Consider the following 21,752-nt stretch of genomic DNA (forward strand, 5'->3'; position numbering starts at 1 on the left):
TCTCTGTGGTATAGAAAAGAACTATATCCCTCTGTGGTATAGCAAAGAAGCATATCTCTCTGTGATATAGAAAAGAACTATATCCCTCTGTGATAGAGCAAAGAGCCATATCCTTCTATGGTATAGAAAAGAACTATATTCCTCTGTGGTATAGCAAAGAACTACAGCCCTCTATGGTATAGAAAAGAACTATATCCCTCTGTGGTATAGCAAAGAAACATATCTCTCTGTGGTATAGAAAATAACTATATCCCTCTGTGGTATAGCAAAGAAACATATCTCTTTGTGGTATAGAAAAGAACTATATCCCTCTGTGGTATAGCAAAGAAACATATTTCTCTGTGGTATAGCAAAGAACTATAGGTTAACTTACTTTTCCCGAGTTTCTTGCTTATAGTCGATCGCCGCTCCGATACAACGGTTCTCTCGAGTGACCTGCAGCACAGTAACAGTAAAGCTTTTCAAATGTGTAACTAGGACCATGGAGTGAGAGAGGCATCATCATGTGTGGTACAGCCATGCATGAATATTCAACTTTTTTTATTGTTTTGTAATGCATTGACCAAGTGTGTTGACAAACTAAGAGCCTCGCGACCAAGTCACTCAAAGGGCTAGCAAGGGTCATATAGCAATGACTTTGTTGTGACTGAATATGATAAACCGAAAGCATGCTAAAACTGTTAGTAATAACTATAGCTTTACTATTACCCCTCTACATATGATTACATTAATATACAAATTTATCAACATGACTTAAAGGTTGACTTGCAACAAAATTCACATAACAGTTATTTGGTATCAAAAGATTCACCATGTCTTACTCTGTTGTGTTGTAGGTGCCAAATATGTGGAAATGTGATTACAAGCTCTTAAAAGCTCAAAAACGAAAAGCCGCCGTAGATTAGAATCTCTTTATTTCGATGACGTAGTCATTACAGTTTGATTATCGTCTTGTCACGTGATGTTCTCACGTGAATTGAAAGGCCAATAAAAGGCTCAATATAAAACTTATCGTAGCATTAGTTTAAGACAAACACTTCGGGTTCTACCGAAGACCCCGTATCAAATATAGATGCTCGCTACTTTAAAGTTTTGCTTCGGCATTATCTAATCGGCAAGTCGTAATCTGATCATGTGACCCAATACTTCGCAAATAGTTTTTGCAGCACTTTTCGATTATCACAGGTGACCAACAGGCTCGTCATGATTATCAGACAATGATATGTGCTCCTTCGAGCTAAGGTTAAAAAGTTTAACGAATTTTTACGGTAAGTTATGAGATATCAGTGCTAAAAGTGATAGCATTACAATGACGATAAAATAGACGCGTAAGAACAATAGACATGGCTTTATTGAATGCGTGAAATATATTTGTGAAAATATTTCGACGAATGAGGTTGCATGAAAGTGTAAACAGAAACCATCTACCACAACTACGTCACATTTGAGCCGTTTTGGAAAGCGAATCCAAACTACGGCGGTCTCGTGTGGCTGCGATTAACTGTTCGTTTTTTAGCTTTTAAGAGCTTATAATCACATTCCCATATATTTTGCACCTACAACACAACAGAGTAAGACATGGTGAATCTTTTGATATCAAATAACTGTAATATGAATTTTGTTGCAAGTGAACCTTTAAATTTTGAGCAAGCATTTGACCTAGCAAGTATTTGACCCAGCAAGTATTTGACCCAGCAAGGATTTGACCCAACAAGTATTTGACCCAGCAATGATTTGACCCAGCAAGAATTTGACCCAAAAAGTATTTGACCCAGCAATGATTTGACCCAGCAAGTATCTGACCCAGCAATGATTTGACCCAGCAAGTATCTGACCCAGCAAGTATTCAAAGTTATTGCGAAAACGAATTCGGACGCAGATAGGTGATAACATTTTAGCAATGAAATAGTTGAAGTTCAGTAAAATAGTTAATAAAACACACTAAACTTCTAAAGCTTAGCTTCAAGTATGTGTTTTGTAAGCTGAATTCATTTAATTTAAATTCAACACTTATGCTACATTCTGCCTCAAATGTAAGAACTCCTTATGGTACGTACTGCACATATTACATTGCAACGTTATACTTTATAGCAGATCATAACCACTAAACACACTAAAGTTACTGTAGGTAACTATAGTCACTAAGGTTAACATATCGTTTTGTTACTAATTTTTAATATGTACAGTACATATATACTAGAAATTCCCCTGTCATACAGCCCACGACCAAAGTGATATTGGAAAAAAGAAAGGGTATTGATGGTTGAAAAATGCAATATTAGCAGTCAAATGGCACTGCAGTGCAATAGGATAACTGCAATGGTAGCTGTAATGTACTGGGTGTGTGTGTTATTATATACAACAAATAGCAATAATGAAAGGAAAAGATTATATGTTTATATCTCTCCCCTTGCAATAGGAGAAATGCAATATTGGCCAATATTACAAGTAAAATGCACTGATATTATCAAAATAACCAATATTATTAATATAGTAATAATAGAAAACCAATGCACAATTTTGTTTACATTTTAAAACGTCATAGCTAACAATATCAAGAAGTTGTGATATTTATATAATTTTTAGAAAATCTATTTAAAACAGTGTTTGGTCATGACAAACAGCAATAATGAAAGGAAAAGATCATATGTTTATATCTCTCCCCCTGCAATAGGAGAAATGCAATATCAGAAGTAAAATGCACTGATATTATTAGAATAACCAATATTATTAATATAGTAATACAGAAATAATAGAAAACCAATGCACAATTTTGTTTACATTTCAAAATGTCATAACTAACAATATCAAGAAGTTGTGATATTTATATCTATAGATTTTTAGAAAATCTATTTAACAAAACTATTTAGAAAAAATAATAACAGTAACATATTGCCCATCATCGATGTTGTTAGTGTGACTTTAACACTTCAATAGTCATCCAAACTTATAATTAAATATTGTAACAATCTCATAAGAATCGTTAGAAATAAATATCATCATTTCCTTTACTTTCACTGCTTTGGACATCAGTTAGAATACCAAAGTACTCAAAAGTTTCCAAAATGTCAGTTACTTTGAAGTCGGCAAAAAAGAATCGATTTCAGTACTTCTACGTTAACTACAGAAACCTTCAGCAATTCGCCAATGCTATAGACTGGTGAAATGTGCATGCTATTCTTTCGTTAAATGCGCACGACTTAATGGTTCTATTCTCTGTCGCTCGGCGGTTCATTTGCCGGTCTTAATTTTGATAAAAGCACGGCTTGGCAAGTTTTAATAACAATTTTCGGCCAAATTAATCTGTCTATTTGTGTATAATCCGATCAGATGGGTAAGGTTTAGGAATATGTCGACAATTTTCAAAGACTTGGTAACATATTTAAATATGTTTTAAGTGTTTTGTATCGTTATTATACTTAAACGACTCTACACAAAAATGGTTAAATTTGTTGGTGAGATTTCGATACAAGGGTTTGCGACGCTGTTGATGAATAATTTTCGTGAGTTGTGTGCACATGCATTTATCATACAACTCACAAACATTCGCTCAGCTCGTTTGGTCGTGGGAAAATTTTGATGTTTTTTACCAGGGGGTATTTGCATTAGATAATTAATATAAGTTTTTATACCCCTCTATATGACATTTGCGATTAACGATGTCAACCCTAGAACGAATTACAATCGTATGGCGAGGGTCCACTGTACACTAAAGTTACTGTAAGTAACTATAGTTACTCAAATTAACATATTATTTTGTGACTAAATATTAATATGTACAGTATTTATATAAAATTTTGAGGATTTTTACCAAGGAGTGTTTGCATTAGATATTTAGTATGGGTTTCTATACGAGATTTTGCCTTACGATGTAAACACTGGAACGAATTAAAATCGTATAACGAGGGTCCACTGTATTACTTTTTATATTTAGTTTTGATATAAAACTTACTTTCTCACATCTAGTTTGTCACACACTTTCATAAATATTAATTATATAATAATATAATTAATATATAATATAATAATATAATTATATAATATTATTATGAATCACCTGCAGTATTCGAAGGGGTATCGTAGATTTTATAAACTGTGGGAAAATTTTGAAAAATTAGTGTATTTTATGAGTATTTACTTGAGCATATGGTGGTTTTGGGATAGGACCAAATTAAAGGTACCGCAATATATTATACAGCAGTAATAATAATATAAGGCCAAAAATGACCTCAGATGTGAACCAACAAAGATTTGCCAGTGGCAATGTGTGAAGTGAGGACCTGGGAGGAAGCACTGCCTCAAGGTATGATATTGACATGGACAGCCATTAGTGACTTACACAGCTATAAGGGAATGAGAGAGAGAGAGAGCTAGGCAATGTAAGCAAGCTAGACGAAGACAGACGAGAAATGAAGGGAAGGAGATGGCAGTTACGGTAAACCCTCTAATTGAACGCCACCTCTATTTGAACGCCACCTCCAATTGACCGCCACTATAAAGGGTTGAAACATAGAGCGCCATGGCGTTCAATGAGAGGTTTTACAGTATTATGGATTGCTAAATGACATGCAGTGCTGCATGTATACCCAATGCTTAAACCACCATGACTGTTTACTGAAATTGTGCAACAATCAGGAGAGGATAAGACGCACCTATCCGAATCGCGTTCACTTGAGGAGAGACTGGGAGTGCGAGCAGGACTCCTAGGCCAATCAGCTCCTGACTTGTATTCACCGGACTCCTGCACAGACTCGGGCAAGGCATGTACCTCAGCCACAGTAATACCTGTGTTTACTGTCGGCAAGTGCTGGTCATCAGAGGGTCGCGGGTGGATAATGATCTCATTATCCGCCCTCGACGATGACTTAGTAGCCGGGGTTACAGGCATAAAACTGTATTGTGGTGGACTAGCTGGCAGAGCGACGATATCGTTAGAGGAATCGTTTGTCAACTCTGGTTTGTTAGGTTTTCTGCCAGATGTCCGCAAAGAGGCTGAGCGAAGGTTACGTGATGTTGGACTTGCGGTAGGGCTAATGGTTTCCGAAATGCCAAGTTCCTGAAACATTTTAGAGAATATTAGAGCAATTTTCATACAAAACCATCAGGTCATATAAGTAAATCACACTGGAACTATTACCGATGATAGACTATCTATTTCTAAATATACGCCAATAGCTTTAGCTCCTAAAAATTCTTACCCAGAATTTTCACCTTATTGTGTCACAAGAGAATGCTTGACAGCAAACTGAACATGTTAAGGTATGTTAACAGCATTTCAACTCACACTCAAGCAAGCGAAATGAGCATTAAATTCATGACAGTAATTAGACCAGTCATCAAGCAAGAATAATCAAAGATTTAACAAAAAATTTCTCTCAGACCTACATGATCTCCTCACAAAATAATTCATTACAAAGAAAATTCAAATGTGACACAATTAACAAAATATCAACGACAACCTGATATGATTAATAATTGCTGTCTGTTTACTCTGACACACTCAGATGAAAATATTTTATATATACAGCCTGTTGTATAATCGAGCTGGTGGGCCGCGGGCTACGCTAATGCCCGAGGTCATGGTAGTTACAGGTAGTTACGAGAGGTCACGGGAAGTACGAGCGGTTACAGGAAGTACAAGAGGTTACAGGAGTATAAAGGCGTGGGGAGATTGAGAGAGCTTTCTTCTTGGCATCAACCGCATGTGAGTACACATCGATTTATATAACATGGCGCAGTTGACAAAATTCTGATTTTTTTTTTCTTTTAGTGTTGTCATTAGCGATAATTTTTCTGGTTGCGGGTAAGTTAAACGGTTGTATAGACCCTTTCACAGGCGTGTAGGTGAGGTAACGTGAGGTAGGGTAGTGTTGTGAGGTGTAGTAGCAGTGTTGTTGAGGTGCAATTATTTATTAGGGTAGTGTTGTGAGGTGTAGTAGCAGTGTTGTTGAGGTGCAATTATTTATTACATATTCGGAGGTGGGAGTTACACTAATTATACGAGTGGGGTAGAGTGTATTCGTGGCGAGGGAGATATTGTATCGGGTAGAGATGGAGAGTGGGTTTCCGAAGCTGGTGTTTGGGGAGCACGGTGATGGGTCGTGGGAGAGATTCATAGAGGAGATGAATTTATGTATAGAGAGTGCTGTAGAGAGAAGAGGTTACGAAGGTGAAGGTGAAAATAGGCGCCCTATTATGAGAGGTAGAGCTAGGTTAGTGCCACTATTGAGAGCTATTGGGCACAGTGGTAGAGAAGTATTGAGAGGTGCAGGGTTTAACGTAGATGGCGTAAATTCTACTTATGAAGGGGCAGTGGAGGTTTTACAGGGTTATTATGGTAGACAAGAGAGTATGTTCGTAAAGGGGCATAAGTTCCTTACGGCTAGGCAGACACTTGGGGAAAGTGATAGAGAGTTTTTACAACGGGTAGAGAGTTTGAGCAGATATGCAGAGGTGACTAACAATAATGATAGGGTAAGGTTTGCCCTTATTGTGGCGGTTAACGGGTTGAGAGATAGAGAAGTAAGCAGAGAGTTAATGAAGAATGCCAATCTTACTTGGGCGTTATTGCAGGAGGCATTGAGGGCTCGAGAAATGGCCGACAGCTCTGATAGATTTTTGAGAGGTGAGGGTAGAAGTACCGATTTAAAGAGTGAGGTTAAGAGAGAAGTAGCAAAGGTATCAGAGTTTGATAGCCGAGTGCAGTACAGGAGTAATGATAGAGATAGAAGTTATGAGTCAGCAGGTAGATCTTCCCCTAGGGGTAGCCCGAGGAGTAGTAGAGAGTATTATGTAGTGAAGAGCAAGGTGCTAGTAGATATGGGACAAGAGGCAGGGAGTATGAACAAGGACGGTGACAGTAGAAAGTATAGAGACAATGAGCAGGGAGAGGCATGTCTCTAAGATAGAGCAAGCAGTAGAGAAGGCAGTGGAGGTAGAGTATGCTACAATTGCAAACGTAGTGGGCATGAGATGAGGAGTTGTCCCTCCATTAAATGTTTTTTGTTGTGGACAGCGAGGACATGTATCCCGTTATTGTAGGGATAGGAGGAGAAGTAGGTTATGACGGGCGAGGTAGTAGTAGGAGGTCAGGGAGGTAGTCGAGATAATAGCTACGAGCGGTATGGTAGCAGGGACAGTAGTGGGGAGAGGTATAGGGGCCGAGGAAGCCCCCGCGAGATTAGAGACAAATTTGGCAGGTACAGGGACAACAGTATGGATAGGTTTGAGGGGGAGAAGTATAAGGAGAGGGTACCAAGATAGTAGTAAGGGCAGAAGTGTCAGGTTCTCTGGTTCTAGGGATAAGTATGAGGAGGACAGTTGACTAGAAAGGAGAATTGTACAGGTTTTGAAGGTCAATGGGAAGAACGTTGAATTTACGTTTGATACTGGGGCAGAGGTGGTCGACTGTAACCGAGGGGACGGCCCGAAAGGCTGAACCTACGGCTAGAGGAGCCATCTACTGTTTTGGCGGGAATAGATGGTCGTAAGCTAAGAGTAGTCGGTAAAGCAGGCGTTCAGTTGGAAAGTAAATATAGAGTTATGGAGACAGAGGTATATGTGGTGAAAGGATTGAGAACGAACTTCTTGGGCATAACTGAGTTAAGGCAGCTTAAATTATTTGCTGTTGTAAACGCGGTTTGCGAAAGTAAGTTTGAGGCTGTTAAGGAGTGTAGAAGTATTAAGCCAGTTAAGCCGTTTTCGTCAAGAACCATTATTGCTGGGTCAAGTTATGTTTCAGATGATGTCGAGTTGCAAAACCTGACCAAGAAGTCTGACAGAGAGAGCGAAGTTAAGAGAGGTCACACAGGTCAAGATTGGTGGACTTGTAAAACCAAGGGAGTGAAGAGTAGCGAATACGTGGAAATTGGTAGCCAACAGGGGACAGCCCAAGGCACCAGAGATGTGCAAGTGTCTATGGGGGGTGATAGAGAACAGAGTCACGATGAGGTAAGGGAAGGTGCTGAGAAAGTAGCTGAACCAGTGTCTGTAATGGAAAAGGTTTGCTCTTTTTTAGCCGAGGTATCCAGCAATGGAATGTTAGACAGAGAAGGTCATGAGAAAAAGGTAGCAGAGATTGAAAGAGAGGAAAGGGAGGTGCGGAGGAAGTCGAAGGAGGAATTGGCTAAGCTGAAAGCCAAACGGGAGGCAGCAGTCATGGAGATGGAAAATGTCAAGGCATTCAGGGCAGTGGTGCAGGAGTTAGCCGAGGTTCAGAGGGCTGGTAGCAGACCTGCACTGGTTGCAGGTAAGGTCGAGCTAGATAGGTCTGGGCCTATGCCAACTCCCAGCTCTGTGGTGCCATCCCCTGTGCAGCCGGTTACGGCCCAGGTGGAGACCTCCCACAGGAAGCCTGTCGAGCCTGCCTCTTACTGGGGAGAGCGAGGTAAAGACGGAAGAGACGGAGATGAGGTTGAGGAGTCATTACTGACCCAACCAAAAGACTCCGGGCTTGTCAGGGTTGGTGGAAGTAGTGTTGGAGATGTTGGTGGAAGGAGTGTTGGTAGTGACAGTGGTCACGGTAAAAGTATTGGTAGCGGCGGAGGTCAGAGTGGTGGAAAAGCCAGTGCAGACTGGCAATGGAGCTGGCAGTGGCGAGAAGAGTACACTGATTTATACAACAGTGAGAGTGGAAGATCAGGAGAGTAGTGCGGCCGAGTACAACAGCAGCCACGGGTTGCTCGGGAGTGATGGTACGCAGGAGGTGTCGATGGAGGAAGACCTGGGTTAAAGCGTAAGGTAAACTTCACCAGCAAGGTGAGTTGATGAATGAGTCCCAATGTATTTCTGGAAGGTTAGTGGCCCATACAAAAAGAGAAAAGAAAAAGGGCATGTTGTATAATCGAGCTGGTGGGCCGCGGGCTACGCTAATGCCCGAGGTCATGGTAGTTACAGGTAGTTACGAGAGGTCACGGGAAGTACGAGCGGTTACAGGAAGTACAAGAGGTTACAGGAGTATAAAGGCGTGGGGAGATTGAGAGAGCTTTCTTCTTGGCATCAACCGCATGTGAGTACACATCGATTTATATAACACAGCCAGACCTTGACAGACGAGTGCTGAAACGTACAAGAAAATCGAAGTCCGAACAAAATTTTGAGCAAGTTTCTGCCTTGAAATACAAGCATACGAGCCAATTGTAAATGGCCAAGTATGCGAGAGGTCGTTTTTGAGAACAGCATCGCTCAGTCTTTCTCCTCGAATCAGTTAAAGAAATGTTTGTAAAAGGTTGGCTTAAAGTTATATAAAAATGAGATAAAAAGCGCCAAGCTGAACAAATAAAACATTAAGACAAAATTGAAGTTAAGTTTAGTAAAAGATTAAAATTTAGTTTCAAGTGTGTGCTTAATAAGCTAAATTCATTTCAGGTAAATTTATCGTTGATGTATTGCTACGCAGCGTCACAAAAGTCTAGCGTACTGAACCCGTTGCTGTCAAATCTCTTTCACTCCGCCATCAGCCACTACGTTTGTCTCAAAGGTAAGAACTCCACACAGTACTGTGCATAATAAGGTTACATTCCATTGCTGATCATAACTAATAAATATATATTCGTTACTTTGTGAACGTAGGTACCGAATTACAACAATTAAAGTCACGTTTTTCCATCGTCATATTCTGTTTTAGGTCATTTTTTCATAGTATGGGAACGGATTAATTAGTATTTAGTTATTTTATATAGGAAATCTTGCGTTGAGATACAAGAACACTGAAACATTGACATATGAGCTCAGTGCCAAAACGTATTAAGCTTATACAATGTATGTCGAGGTATGAATGTAAGCCGAAAATTGGGCTTGATGCCATTTAAAGTGAGAGATTAGTGAGCTCTGAAATCATTGGATTATCACTTGAATATTTTTCCTAACTCTAATTAATTTTCGAATGAAGCTTAATAGGTGAATGGTCTCATTTTCTCTTCGAGTTTATGGAGACTTAATAAGGCTAATTAAATGTTACTAAGCTAAGCTGGCAACTCATGATGAAATAAAAGTGGTTGCACGATGCCATTCATAATGACACTCCAAGAAAAGCACCGCAAATCTGATTGCTTCACCTTGCCATACACTACTGAGCAGCCAAAATGCGTCAGGGCTGCTAATTTTATCTAATGACGAAAGACAGAATGTGTTGCATTTCACAATACCAAACATGGAAGTGCCGCTAAAAGAAAATGTGATCATAATCTCAGACATAAAGTGCTGGTATTAACAAAGCTTTATCCGTAATCTAGATAAAATTAGAAACCTTTGACATGCCATTTAACTGCATAACGATATATTACCAGTATAACAATATATTACCAGCATAACGATATATTACCAGCATAACGATATATTACCAGTATAATGATATATTACCAGTAGAACGATATATTACCAGCATAATGATATATTACCAGCATAACAATATATTACCAGCATAACGATATATTACCAGCATAACGATATATTACCAGCATAACGATATATTACCAGCATAACGATATATTACCAGCATAACGATATATTACCAGTAGAACGATATATTACCAGTAGAACGATATATTACCAGTACAACGATATATTACCCGCATAACGATATATTACCAGTATAACGATATACAGTCAAGCATGGATAACTCGAACTTCCCGGGACCGAGCGAAAGAGTTCGAGTTATCAGATCGTTCAAGTTATCAGAGCACTGTCACAAGTCCATGTATTTATTTATTTATTAGTAGATACATGCACATATACAAACTATAATATAAATCAAAAGCATAAATGGCTTGTTTCAAATTAAATGCTTCTAATGTAAAGTTTAAAACTTATTCATCAAAAAGTATAGAGATTTTGCTATCACTTGAGATTGGTTTGTTGTTTGAGGTGATGTTATTGCCAGGACGTTTTTTAGATTAAAATTGGCAAAACTTGATCGTTGTTGAAATGCTCAGAAGAAAATACCTCTTTTTCTTTTGAGCGTTTTAACCAAGATCAATTTTGCCGATTTTTCTTGAAGTTTATGCGAAGGTTACCTCATTTTCCTTGCTTCCGAAGGGCCATCGCTAAGCAGATGTTTGGCAAAAATCAAATTTCACCAAACCTTTAGAAAAGTTGTTGACAAAAATATTTTGGCGATTGTGGTAATAACGACGCATAGGAATTACAAAAAGTTGAGGTTTACCTCTATGGCTTGGAATAAAGTGATTTTCTAAAGGGATAACAACCGTTTCGGTAGCCGTTGGGCAAAAAACTGTTGAGTTAACAAAGTTGAGGTCGAGTTATCTAAAGCAATTTATTATTACGTGGGAACGGACCAAAGAAACCGTTCGAATTAACCATGTGTTCGAGCTATCCGAGGGAGAGTTATCCATGTTTGACTGTATTACAAGTATAACAATATATTACCAGTAGAACGATATATTACCAGTAGAACGATATATTACCAGTAGAACGATATATTACCAGTAGAACGATATATTACCAGTATAACGATATATTACCCGTATAATGATATATTACCAGTATAAGTTAAGCCATGAATTTTTATCCTTCACATTGCTACCAAACTTAGCATAGCTGAGCCCGTACTTGTGTTCACATGTCACTAATTCTTCTTAGTAACTCGACCACTGAACCTACACTGCCAATTCTAATCTTGTGTTGCATGTCACTCAGGTAAAGTAACAATAAAGGCCTTTTTATGGTTATACCTATGGTTTCCTAATTATTCTATTATACCTGATGGTTATACCCATATTAACTTAGTTTTTTAAATGAAAGTTCGTTTTGTACATAGTTGTAAATAATGGATTTATTTCATACTAAGTGTGATTACTTGAAGTGTTCATCATAGTATTTGAGTTCTGGAATGCATCAAACAAGATACAATGTATTCTTATTAGAATATACACTCCGACATACAACAGCTCGGACATACAACAGCTCGGACATACAACAGCTCGGACATACAACAGCTCGGACATACAACAGCTCGGACATACAACAGCTCGGACATACAACAGCTCTGACATACAACAGCTCTGACATACAACAGCTCTGACAGAACAGCTCCGACATACAACAGCTCCGACATACAACAGCTCCGACATACAACAGCTCCGACATACAACAGCTCCGACATACAACAGCTCCGACATACAACAGCTCCGACATACAACAGCTTCGACATACAACAGCTCCGACATACAACAGCTCCGACATACAACAGCTCCGACATACAACAGCTCCGACATACAACAGCTCCGACATACAACAGCTCCGACATACAACAGCTCTGACATACAAAACAAATAAGTCATGTTAGCTCAAAGTTGCTGTAGTTGTAAATTAAACAAGATAAAATATAATGCATTTGTTTTAATGTTATATGTAAACATTTCAACTATTTATGATGAAGTTTTTGAGCTATGAAATGAACTACCGTAATAGAAATGCTGCGGCTAGATAATGCTGCCCAAGTGATTCTTGTCGCTACTTCACCCATCTAGTGGCTAATAAAGAACAAGCTAGTGCGGCCATTTATTTTTTAAAGCTAGTTTTTAAGGGTTAAAGTCCTGTTTATTTATATAAAATGGTTAAACAGCGTGTAGTAACCTTGCAGTTATTAATAACTTGGTTATATGTACACAAACTTGCTTTGCAGTTGTCAAAAATTACTATCAGGAAATAATTGAGGGCAGGGCATTGAGCCACCACATATGAAATGACTATAAAACTTACACCTGGCAGTGGTGGGAGCTTGGCTCGAGTAGAAGTGCTGCCGGTGGTGCTGCCTTGGCTATCAGCGAGCAGTTGCAGTGCCTCATTTTGCTTTGTCAGTTGTACTATTCTATCCTCTAGGCTGAAACGGAAGGTACAACAACTAGGGACCAAAGACAGTAGCTATAACACATACACTAACGGAAAATACAACAACTAGGGACCAAAGACAGTAGCTATAACACATACACCAACGGAAAGTACAACAACTAGGGACCAAAGACAGTAGCTATAACATACACCAACGGAAGGTACAACAACTAGGGACCAAAGACCGTAGCTATAACACATGCACCAACGGAATACAGGGCCAACCCATATCATAGACATCTACTTTGGCTGCGCACAACTGCACTACTCGACTACGTGTTGCACCGATGTTTCAATTGATCAATGAGATTTGGCTTTGGTTGGGTGAAGGCAATAGCATCCTCAATGGATTTACCTCACAATTATCTATTAGGAATCCTCAACAACTGTCGGTGGCTATTATAGCGCTTGTAAAACTAATTCTACTCCTATATTTTGCTCCATGAGCAAAACTGCTGCACGTTAACAGTAAAAATCGAACAACCGCAAAAATTAAAATTTGAGTTAATCAAATAAAACTATGCAAAAAAAAAGTTTTGGTTTTGAATGAATGAAGTCAATTAAACAATTATTTTAAACAAAAAGAATTATCCTTGTGATTAGCATTTTTGATTGAAAGTTTTGATTGGCATCAAAAGCCTTCATATATCTGTTGCAAGTCATATAGATAATAATTGTCACATCTAAAATAAAAACAGCTTGCCCAAAATATTAAAGAAATAGATATTCCATGCAATACTGGGAATCAACAGTTTAGACTCGCCACAGATAGGCTCGTGTCTCCGTTACCCTACCTTCTTCTATTGCTTAGCAGGTTGGCTACATCAGCACACAAAGGCACAATGCCTTTTCTTGTACTGTTGACAACAAACGCAACTGCTTTAGCTACCACTTCCTTATCTCCAATGGCTGATGCCAGATCTGTAGCTGATCCTATAATAGTAAATTGTATTCTATCAAACTCGATATCAGGTCAATGCTAATATCTTGATAAAAGCATAAGCCAATTCCATAGCTTCCTGGAACATGACAGGAATCGAGGTGATGGAAACAGATTGACAGGAGAGATGATTTCATAAGATATCAGCAAACAGCCCGTGTCAAGGGTTCATAATCTTCCCTAAATGACTATTTACAGTTACCAAGACGACGCAAGGTGCAAGTTCAAGGCTCTAAGCACAAAGCTACAGTCTGTAGAACAGCTCTGTCCGTGTCACCGTTTAGACTAGTATTTTGACTGAAATAATGGATAGGTTAACTCGAGCTGATGAGAAGTACTATAGGATATTTCTCTGACCACAAATTGAACATTAGCAAGGAGAATGTGAGGCAGCTTTAATAGAAGTGTTTAGTGTACCTTGAATTGACCTAAATGTAAGATGCCTCGGTACACTATGTATGGCTACTTGCATCTCTCCAGCAGCTGGCTACTCTGACCAGTACGTGTCAATCACTAGTGTTACATGCTACAAATTTTTGTCATATTTTTCATCTTCGTACCATATAAATGGTTTCAAACGTCGCATATTTAATTCTTCGAAGCGATTCCGACATCCGATTCAAGGGGTATTGTTGAAAAAAATCGTATCAACAAAAAGTACTGCGTGTGATGTAAACACCAATATTTGTATTTTTGCACAAATCTTGGCGATCATAGGTTAGAATTTCATCACCTTCATTCGTGATGCCCTTACAGCATTTCTACGCAGCTCTGTTTTCAACTTGTTTTAAAATGTCAAAACACATGAATACTTTATAAATTTTGAAGCACAATATTTAAAAATGTCAAAACGTGTAGAAAAGTTTGCTTTCAAATGGAGCTATTATATAAAATGATGAACACTGTTCTCAGACGAGTTAGTTATCAAAATGTTCGACCTGGTGGTTGCATTAAAAAATTTTTTTAAAGAAAGATGACCAAAAAGACAATTTTGACATTAGACGCGTTTTAATAGTGTCAGCCACGATATAAATTATGTGCCCCGCTGTAGCTAAAACCACAACAGGCTAATATAAAAAATGTGGAGTTGCGCAATAATTTTTTCATAGCATGTAAACTCGTCAGCTACGAACAATTGGGAGTTGTGTGACCACTCCTGCTTATCATGTAGCATAAGCAATACATTAGCCAATGTATTTCGGTGTTGAAGACTTTTATACAATCACCTTTTATGTTAGTCGTTATTTACACGATCATCATTTTTAGTCACTTTTAAAATGCAAAGCAAGGTTATCACTAGCACAATTAACCAATGAAAAGCGAGTTAGTAATAAAACAGCATCCCATATGAACACCACCATTCTGGTACTAATGCCAAGGCCATCAAACGCTTGTGCTGAACCCATAGGTGCAATACATCACCCTTTGCATCCAAGCGCATTCTTAAAAGTACAGCCTTCACGACATATAGTTAATTTCCTCTCTAATGATGACATCTAGTACAAGATGTCAGAACCTTCTAGAGCAGTCATTTAATGCCATAAATAATAATATATCGCAGGCTATACACCAATAATACATTGGTGTAAAGCCTTTGGTATGCTAGAGAAATCAATGTTGGTGAATCACTAAGCTTCAAACGCAACTCGAAGGTTTTGGGTACGTGGGTCAACATTTTAAAGCACCCACATTTGGCAAGCTACAACACACCGATGCATTCGCAGCTACGTAGTCGAAAATGCATACCAATGGTTTCTTCGAGATACATTTGGTGAATCGTCATCGTCAAAAGTACTTGCGCTGGTAGAATGTCGACTATGCATAGCTTTTTAGCTTTATTAGTCGCGAAAAAGTCAACACAACAGCTAACTGGTAGCTTTAGGTAAATTTTTGGTCAAAACACTGGTTATTTCACCATCAGAATTGGTAAGGGAAAAAAACGATAGGGCGCTCCTAACAAATCACACAATAATAAAATTAGTGTCGATGACACCAGCACATGTGTACAGCCCACCAGTCTCCGCCATGAGGAGCGTCTTCGGCCTATTAGGCTACCTCTCAAAAAGTAAATGAGGCAGAAACGCTTATGGCCCACCTATATGACCATGACTACTTCCTTACTCCTTCCCTTTAATCCTCCTAACTGATCACTGATCAATTTAAATAATAAACTTTGCTAATCTAGATCATATATCAACTACCATAAATAGATCTATGATAATTTTGAACCAAACGGACACAATGCTTTGAAGCGCAACAGCGGCATAATGTCGATGTTGTAAAACCTACAATGACAAACAGAATATTCTCCAAATTGAACTTGTTTAAACGAGTTTGGTGTTAAAACATCGACAAAGCGCGAATTTCGAATCAAGCTTTCTCTTGGAAGACAAAATGCTTCGGTGCGTCATTGACCTTCAACTAAAGCGTAAAATGTGATTAGTTCCATTGAGACTACTAGTAGTGCTGTGCTAACAACAACCTGAGCCACATGTTTGATTTAGAAAGTGTGTGTAATTGCCAAATTTTGGTTTACTTTTGTGATAGTAACTGTTGAGCTGCACTTGTTAGAATTTTAAAGATTAAAATGAAAATTAAATTTTAAAGATTAAAAACTACCCTACATAACTAAAAGTCCACATGTCTACCTCGCGATAAATCAGGCAATGTCACAAAGCATTGTTTCCACAAATCTGATGGCAAATGTTGTCAATGCAACAGAAAATAGTAGACTAGCTTTTCCTGCGCCACAAATACACTCCAGTCTCCATTAGAGTTTGACAAACATGCAGCAAATACGGAATAAATGCTAGAAACATTCAATGGGTTAGTAATTGCTAAAACAGACAGAATTCAGAAATGGTTACTGACAAATTAGAAGCACCGCTGAAGTAACATTGGTTACTAATAAAACTGTATCTAGGTGTAACAATGGAGAGTAAAACCTGATAAAACATTGCACTGCACTCCACCCACTCTAACTTTCATTCAAGTGTTTTATTCACAGAGTAAAACATAAAAATCATGAGGGAACATGTCGCTAGAACATTTGGTTAAAACCAGTTTTGAGAGTCCCCACTTTTACTTTTAATTGCCAGAATTTTAACGATGGATCTTCTTTTAATTCAAAGATATTGAAAATAACTCGAATTTAAGGATTTTTGTAAACATTAGTAGCCTCACACTGAAAAACATTTCTTCATAGTTCCTCAATAGAGAAGCTCACTTTTTAGGACTAATGAAGTATACTACCTTGTCATGGCATAAACACTGACTCTCTATGAGTTTAACATTAAGGGCACATTTATAATTCTACTCAGCTTCTCCCAACAACAATCTACACTTATTGAAGTCTCACTAATACAACATAGGAAAAATTCTTAGAATCACTAGCAAAAACAACCCTTCCATTAATTGCTCACAAAAGAAGAATTCTAATTACAACAGAAATCAAAATGATTAAAATTACTTCATTAATAGTTTTCATCCTAATTAAAATCTGCTGCTTTTAAATTGGTTTAATACTGGGACCAGACAGAATTGTAAAATAACTGAGACAACCCCTACAAAGATAAATAAATATAAAGTAAATAAAACGTTGATATATATAAGCAATATAAAAGCAATTTTTAAACTGGTAATCAATAGTCATATTTATATATAATTTTTCCAAAGTAGCAAAGCTAGTAAACTAAATAACAGTACACAAAATTAAAAAAGATTAATGAGTGACTAAAAAGAAATTGATGAGGCTAGAACGAATGTCAAAACGGCATGCCCATAAACGATTTTAGTGACATGTTGATTAATCCATTATCAAGTAACTTCTCTTGCTCTTTAGTGTTCTCCTATACACGTTTCAGCATTTTTAAAAAGGATATCTCCCTATGTACAAGTATATTTGTGAAAATCGTGCCTCGTGACAACTAAGACCAATGTTAATATACTTCTTGACTGAAAACATCCATGAAACAATATTTATTGAATAAGTAAAAAGATATTAAAATTTCTAGCTCAACTTGTATTAATGTGTGCCAAAGCCGAAGCAGTGTAGGTTTAAATTAGAATTGACTTACCACCATTTTGGCTAATGTTGAGACCACCAGTTGCATTGCAGTTTGCATGCCATAATTTAACCCATGAAGACGATTCTCTAGCAGTCGAACTTAAGGATGTATCCGAATGGTGGCTTTCCATGCTAATCATTCTGGCGAGAGTTATTCCTCCCTATACTACAGGGCATTATTAATTTAGTAACAAGAGCCATTTTCCAACCTTTCAGCAGAATAGCAAGAGGGTGTTAACCCTTGAAGAAATGCGTTGGGGTACTCAAAGACGTCCCGACGATATCACACTTACTGTTTTTCATAATCTCTATCTAAATTTTAAAGCTATATTTTTAGTGAATATAATGTTCAAACAATTAATAAATTTTTTAAAAATTTTGATCAAAGTAATCTTTAAAAAGATTTTTACGTTTATTCATTAGAAGAAGATAACTCTTAATTATAACTAATGAGAAGACAACACAGAGTGTTTATGTACTGCCTTAGGAATGCATTATAGCACAGTTAATAGCATCTGCTAACTGGTCATAGATAGCAAGCTGCAACTATTCCAGTACATTGTTTGAGCAACCTATACACCTACATGCACATGTTTGTTGGAAGACGAAACTAGTACGCACTACCTCTACCAATGCTCAGACTATAATACTCCTTGACAACCGATACATCCTAACACTATGAAATGGGACATTGTTATTAAACTCATCGACAAAACAGAATGCCTATACTATTAAAGCCCCTTTGCGTAAAGACAATACAATTATATTGCGCTACATAAATATACTCATGAAATAATATGTACATATATGTGTGTGTAAATATAAATTTATTGTATAAGTCATATTTAATATCAGGGCTGCAAATAAAAGCAATTTATATTTTGTTTTTTTGTTTATTGTTTAAAATAAAAAAATAATTAACTAACAGTTAACTTCAAACAATTTACAAAAAAGTTATCTTTTTTTGGATATTTTAACAATTACAGTAAACCTAGGTTTTTTATTAGCTTACATGTGAACAACAAGGAGCTAACACAGAAATATGTTTGTTATGACACAAACATACAAATAGATTACATACATGTAATTTTCATTTATTTTAGACTACATGCCTTTTATGCTTGTCAACTAGTTTATCTTATAGTTTATTGTACCTTTATGTAGGGTGTGCTATTTTGGTAAAAACTAGCAATTGAACAAGTTATTTTTTTAAATAAATTAAAATCTGCACACATGTAAGCTTTCTAATCCGTGCACAAAACAAATAAAACATTCTTTTGAAAAAAAATCTTTTAAAACAATTCTCAGTCATAATATTTGATAAATTCAGTTGCTTATGGTACAACTGGTTTGATACAAGACTATCATGCTGATACAGGTGTCATAGATTGTTTAGTTTACCATAATGCTAGTACTTGGTAGTGCTAATGCAGTAAGGTCAGAGAAGTAGTGTGTGCTGTTGGTATTTAGAAGTTATCTTGGCATGGTTGCAAATTATTTCAGTAATAAACAATTCTTACTCGCATTTAACAAAATGTGTTTAATAAACTTCTATACTTTTTAGTAAATATTCCTTGCTGTGCTATGCTATGGGTACTTGGTCTCCACCCTACACCTAGTAATACAAATATAGAAAACAGCTGGTTGAATAGGTAACTGGTTGTTTAACTGGTTGAGTAATTAACTTGGTGACTATTAACTGGCTGATTGGTTAACTGGTTGAGTAGTTAACTGGTTGAGTAGTTAACTGGCTGAGTAGTAAATTGGTTCAGTAATGAACTGAATCAATTGGTTACATTTGACAAGTTTTGTAAAATTTGTTCAGTAACAGCACTTCTATTGACAAGGTTTGAGCTGTCAGTGGCTCCACCATAAACTATTACTTCCCACATAGCATTACTGAGTACTAAATACCATACGTTAATAGACTGTAGGCCACTGCTGACTGGTAACTCATACTATTGTAGTAACAAAGGGTGATGAATCGTACATCCTCAAGCCAACGGTTGCGGTGAGATGTACATCTATGCCAGAACTACATCAAGCTCACAACGTAATTGATAAAAAGGGAAAAAGGTAAAGGCTTACTACAAAAACCAAAGCTTACACGAATATTTTTAAAATTCAATAACTACCACTGATATAACATGCTACTGACATCACTATTCAAACCCATCAAAATAATAACTACAAAAAAGAACTTTGTAGCAATCAAATAAACAAGCTTGTCAGAAAACAGTAGGAGCAACATCTTTTTTGCAATATTTTTTTCTAACAGCTCTTAGCTGGCTTTCGACAGACACGGCTCTTTTTATGATAAAGGTTAAAATATTAGCTACTAGTTACTGAGTTACTAGATTAAATTTCTCAAATTTATTCAAGAGACTTAGCCAATGGCAACTACATTACCTGCCACTGTTTATAAGCTATTTTAAATATTGTACGAATGTGTAGCTTAAGAAGTAAGAAATGTTTTTTAACAATTCGTTTTAGCTATGCCTCGAGCTTTAAGATATTTTGATTATGCATTGGACAGACCTACACAGAAAGAAGCAAACACCTTCATTTAAAAGTTAGAATGGTTTAGTTTAGCATGCTACTAAACTAGGCGATGATCAATGTTTAATCAGTGTTGGTAAACAGTTACCAAACATGGTCATTAATAATTTCAAAATCTCTATAATTATTCTTGAATTAATTTGTATAGTGCAGAGGTTCCTACTGCATCTAAAAATGTGAAATGCGCACGAGCAACATTTCCACTGGATCCAGCCTATCTCCATCATTTCATAATCTTTGTTATTATTATATCTCCAAAACCATCCGTATTATGATAGGTGACAATCCAAGACCAGCCCAGCACTATAATTGTACACAGTAATCGTTGTACTAGCTCAGCTCTTGCATGTCTCAATGGCTACTACTCTACCAGATTCTTGCTGTTTTTTTGTCACAAGACAGCTAGGCATTTTGTTGAAAAGTAAACTTCAAAGGATTAAAACTTCAAAGTGTAACTAAAGGATTTTAGTCTCAAATTAATGTTGATCAGTTACCAATTGTAGCCAACTACCATTTCTTTCATAATGCTAGAAAACACGCTTGTGTAGTTGCTAAACTAATGTGTTAACGCTATAACACATTAGTTATATTTAACACTATAACACATTAGTTCTGGTTAACATTATAAGGCATTAGTTATGGTTAACACTATAACACATTAGTTAGGTATAGCTAACACTATAACGCATTAGTTATGGTTAACATTATAACACATTAATTAGGTATAGCTAACACTATAACGTATTAGTTATAGTTAACATTATAATACATTAGTTAGGTATAGTTAACACTATAACACATTAGTTATAATTAATGATAGTTTAGCAACTACACAAGCGAATTCCCTTGCATTATGAAATAACTGCTAGTCGGCTACAATTAGTAACAGCTCAACATTAATTTGAGACTAAAATCCTTTAAAGTTAGGGTATTTAACATTTAGTTTTCTATTATTTATTTAACCAACTCGAGTGAAGAGCTGATTGAAAAAGTATGTCAGTAAAGAGGTGCTTACATTGCACTGTGCTGGTTCTGCTTTTATATTTGACCTAGTAACAAATGCTTGCTATAAGATGCTATTGCTATGCTATAAAATCATGTACTTTCAGATATTCGCATATTGAACTTTTTGGTTAACGTCTCATTTATATAAAGGTTCACTTAAAAATCTTCTTTAGAGCAAACAGTTTGCATTATTCTCCTCCCTTTACGATTCAAAAATTCAGAAAGAAAAACCTTCAGACGAAGTCAACACATATTTGCGTAGCCACATTTGGTTTCGTTAGTAACATTTAAATTAAGTAATTTCAAGCTTGAAGCTGAGTGCACAGGCTGTA

At 36.9% G+C, this 21,752-nt stretch overlaps 1 protein-coding gene across 1 annotated transcript in view; it reads right to left on the reverse strand.

The window, feature by feature from the left end:
• LOC137386092 (CAP-Gly domain-containing linker protein 4-like) overlaps positions 1–18,034 on the reverse strand; it is a 29,022-nt gene extending 10,988 nt beyond the window's left edge. Inside the window, exons 1-5 of the mRNA XM_068072773.1 lie at positions 17,867–18,034; positions 13,645–13,783; positions 12,722–12,842; positions 4,653–5,056; positions 374–435 (exon numbers count right to left, since the gene is read on the reverse strand). Coding sequence (XP_067928874.1) covers positions 374–435; positions 4,653–5,056; positions 12,722–12,842; positions 13,645–13,783; positions 17,867–17,996 — 856 coding nt within the window. The 5' untranslated portion in view covers positions 17,997–18,034. The remainder of the gene's footprint in view (positions 1–373; positions 436–4,652; positions 5,057–12,721; positions 12,843–13,644; positions 13,784–17,866) is intronic.
• Between the last annotated feature and the right edge of the window lie 3,718 nt (positions 18,035–21,752).

This window comes from Watersipora subatra, chromosome 1 (genome assembly GCF_963576615.1).
Source record: "Watersipora subatra chromosome 1, tzWatSuba1.1, whole genome shotgun sequence".
NCBI classification, from domain to species: domain Eukaryota; kingdom Metazoa; phylum Bryozoa; class Gymnolaemata; order Cheilostomatida; family Watersiporidae; genus Watersipora; species Watersipora subatra.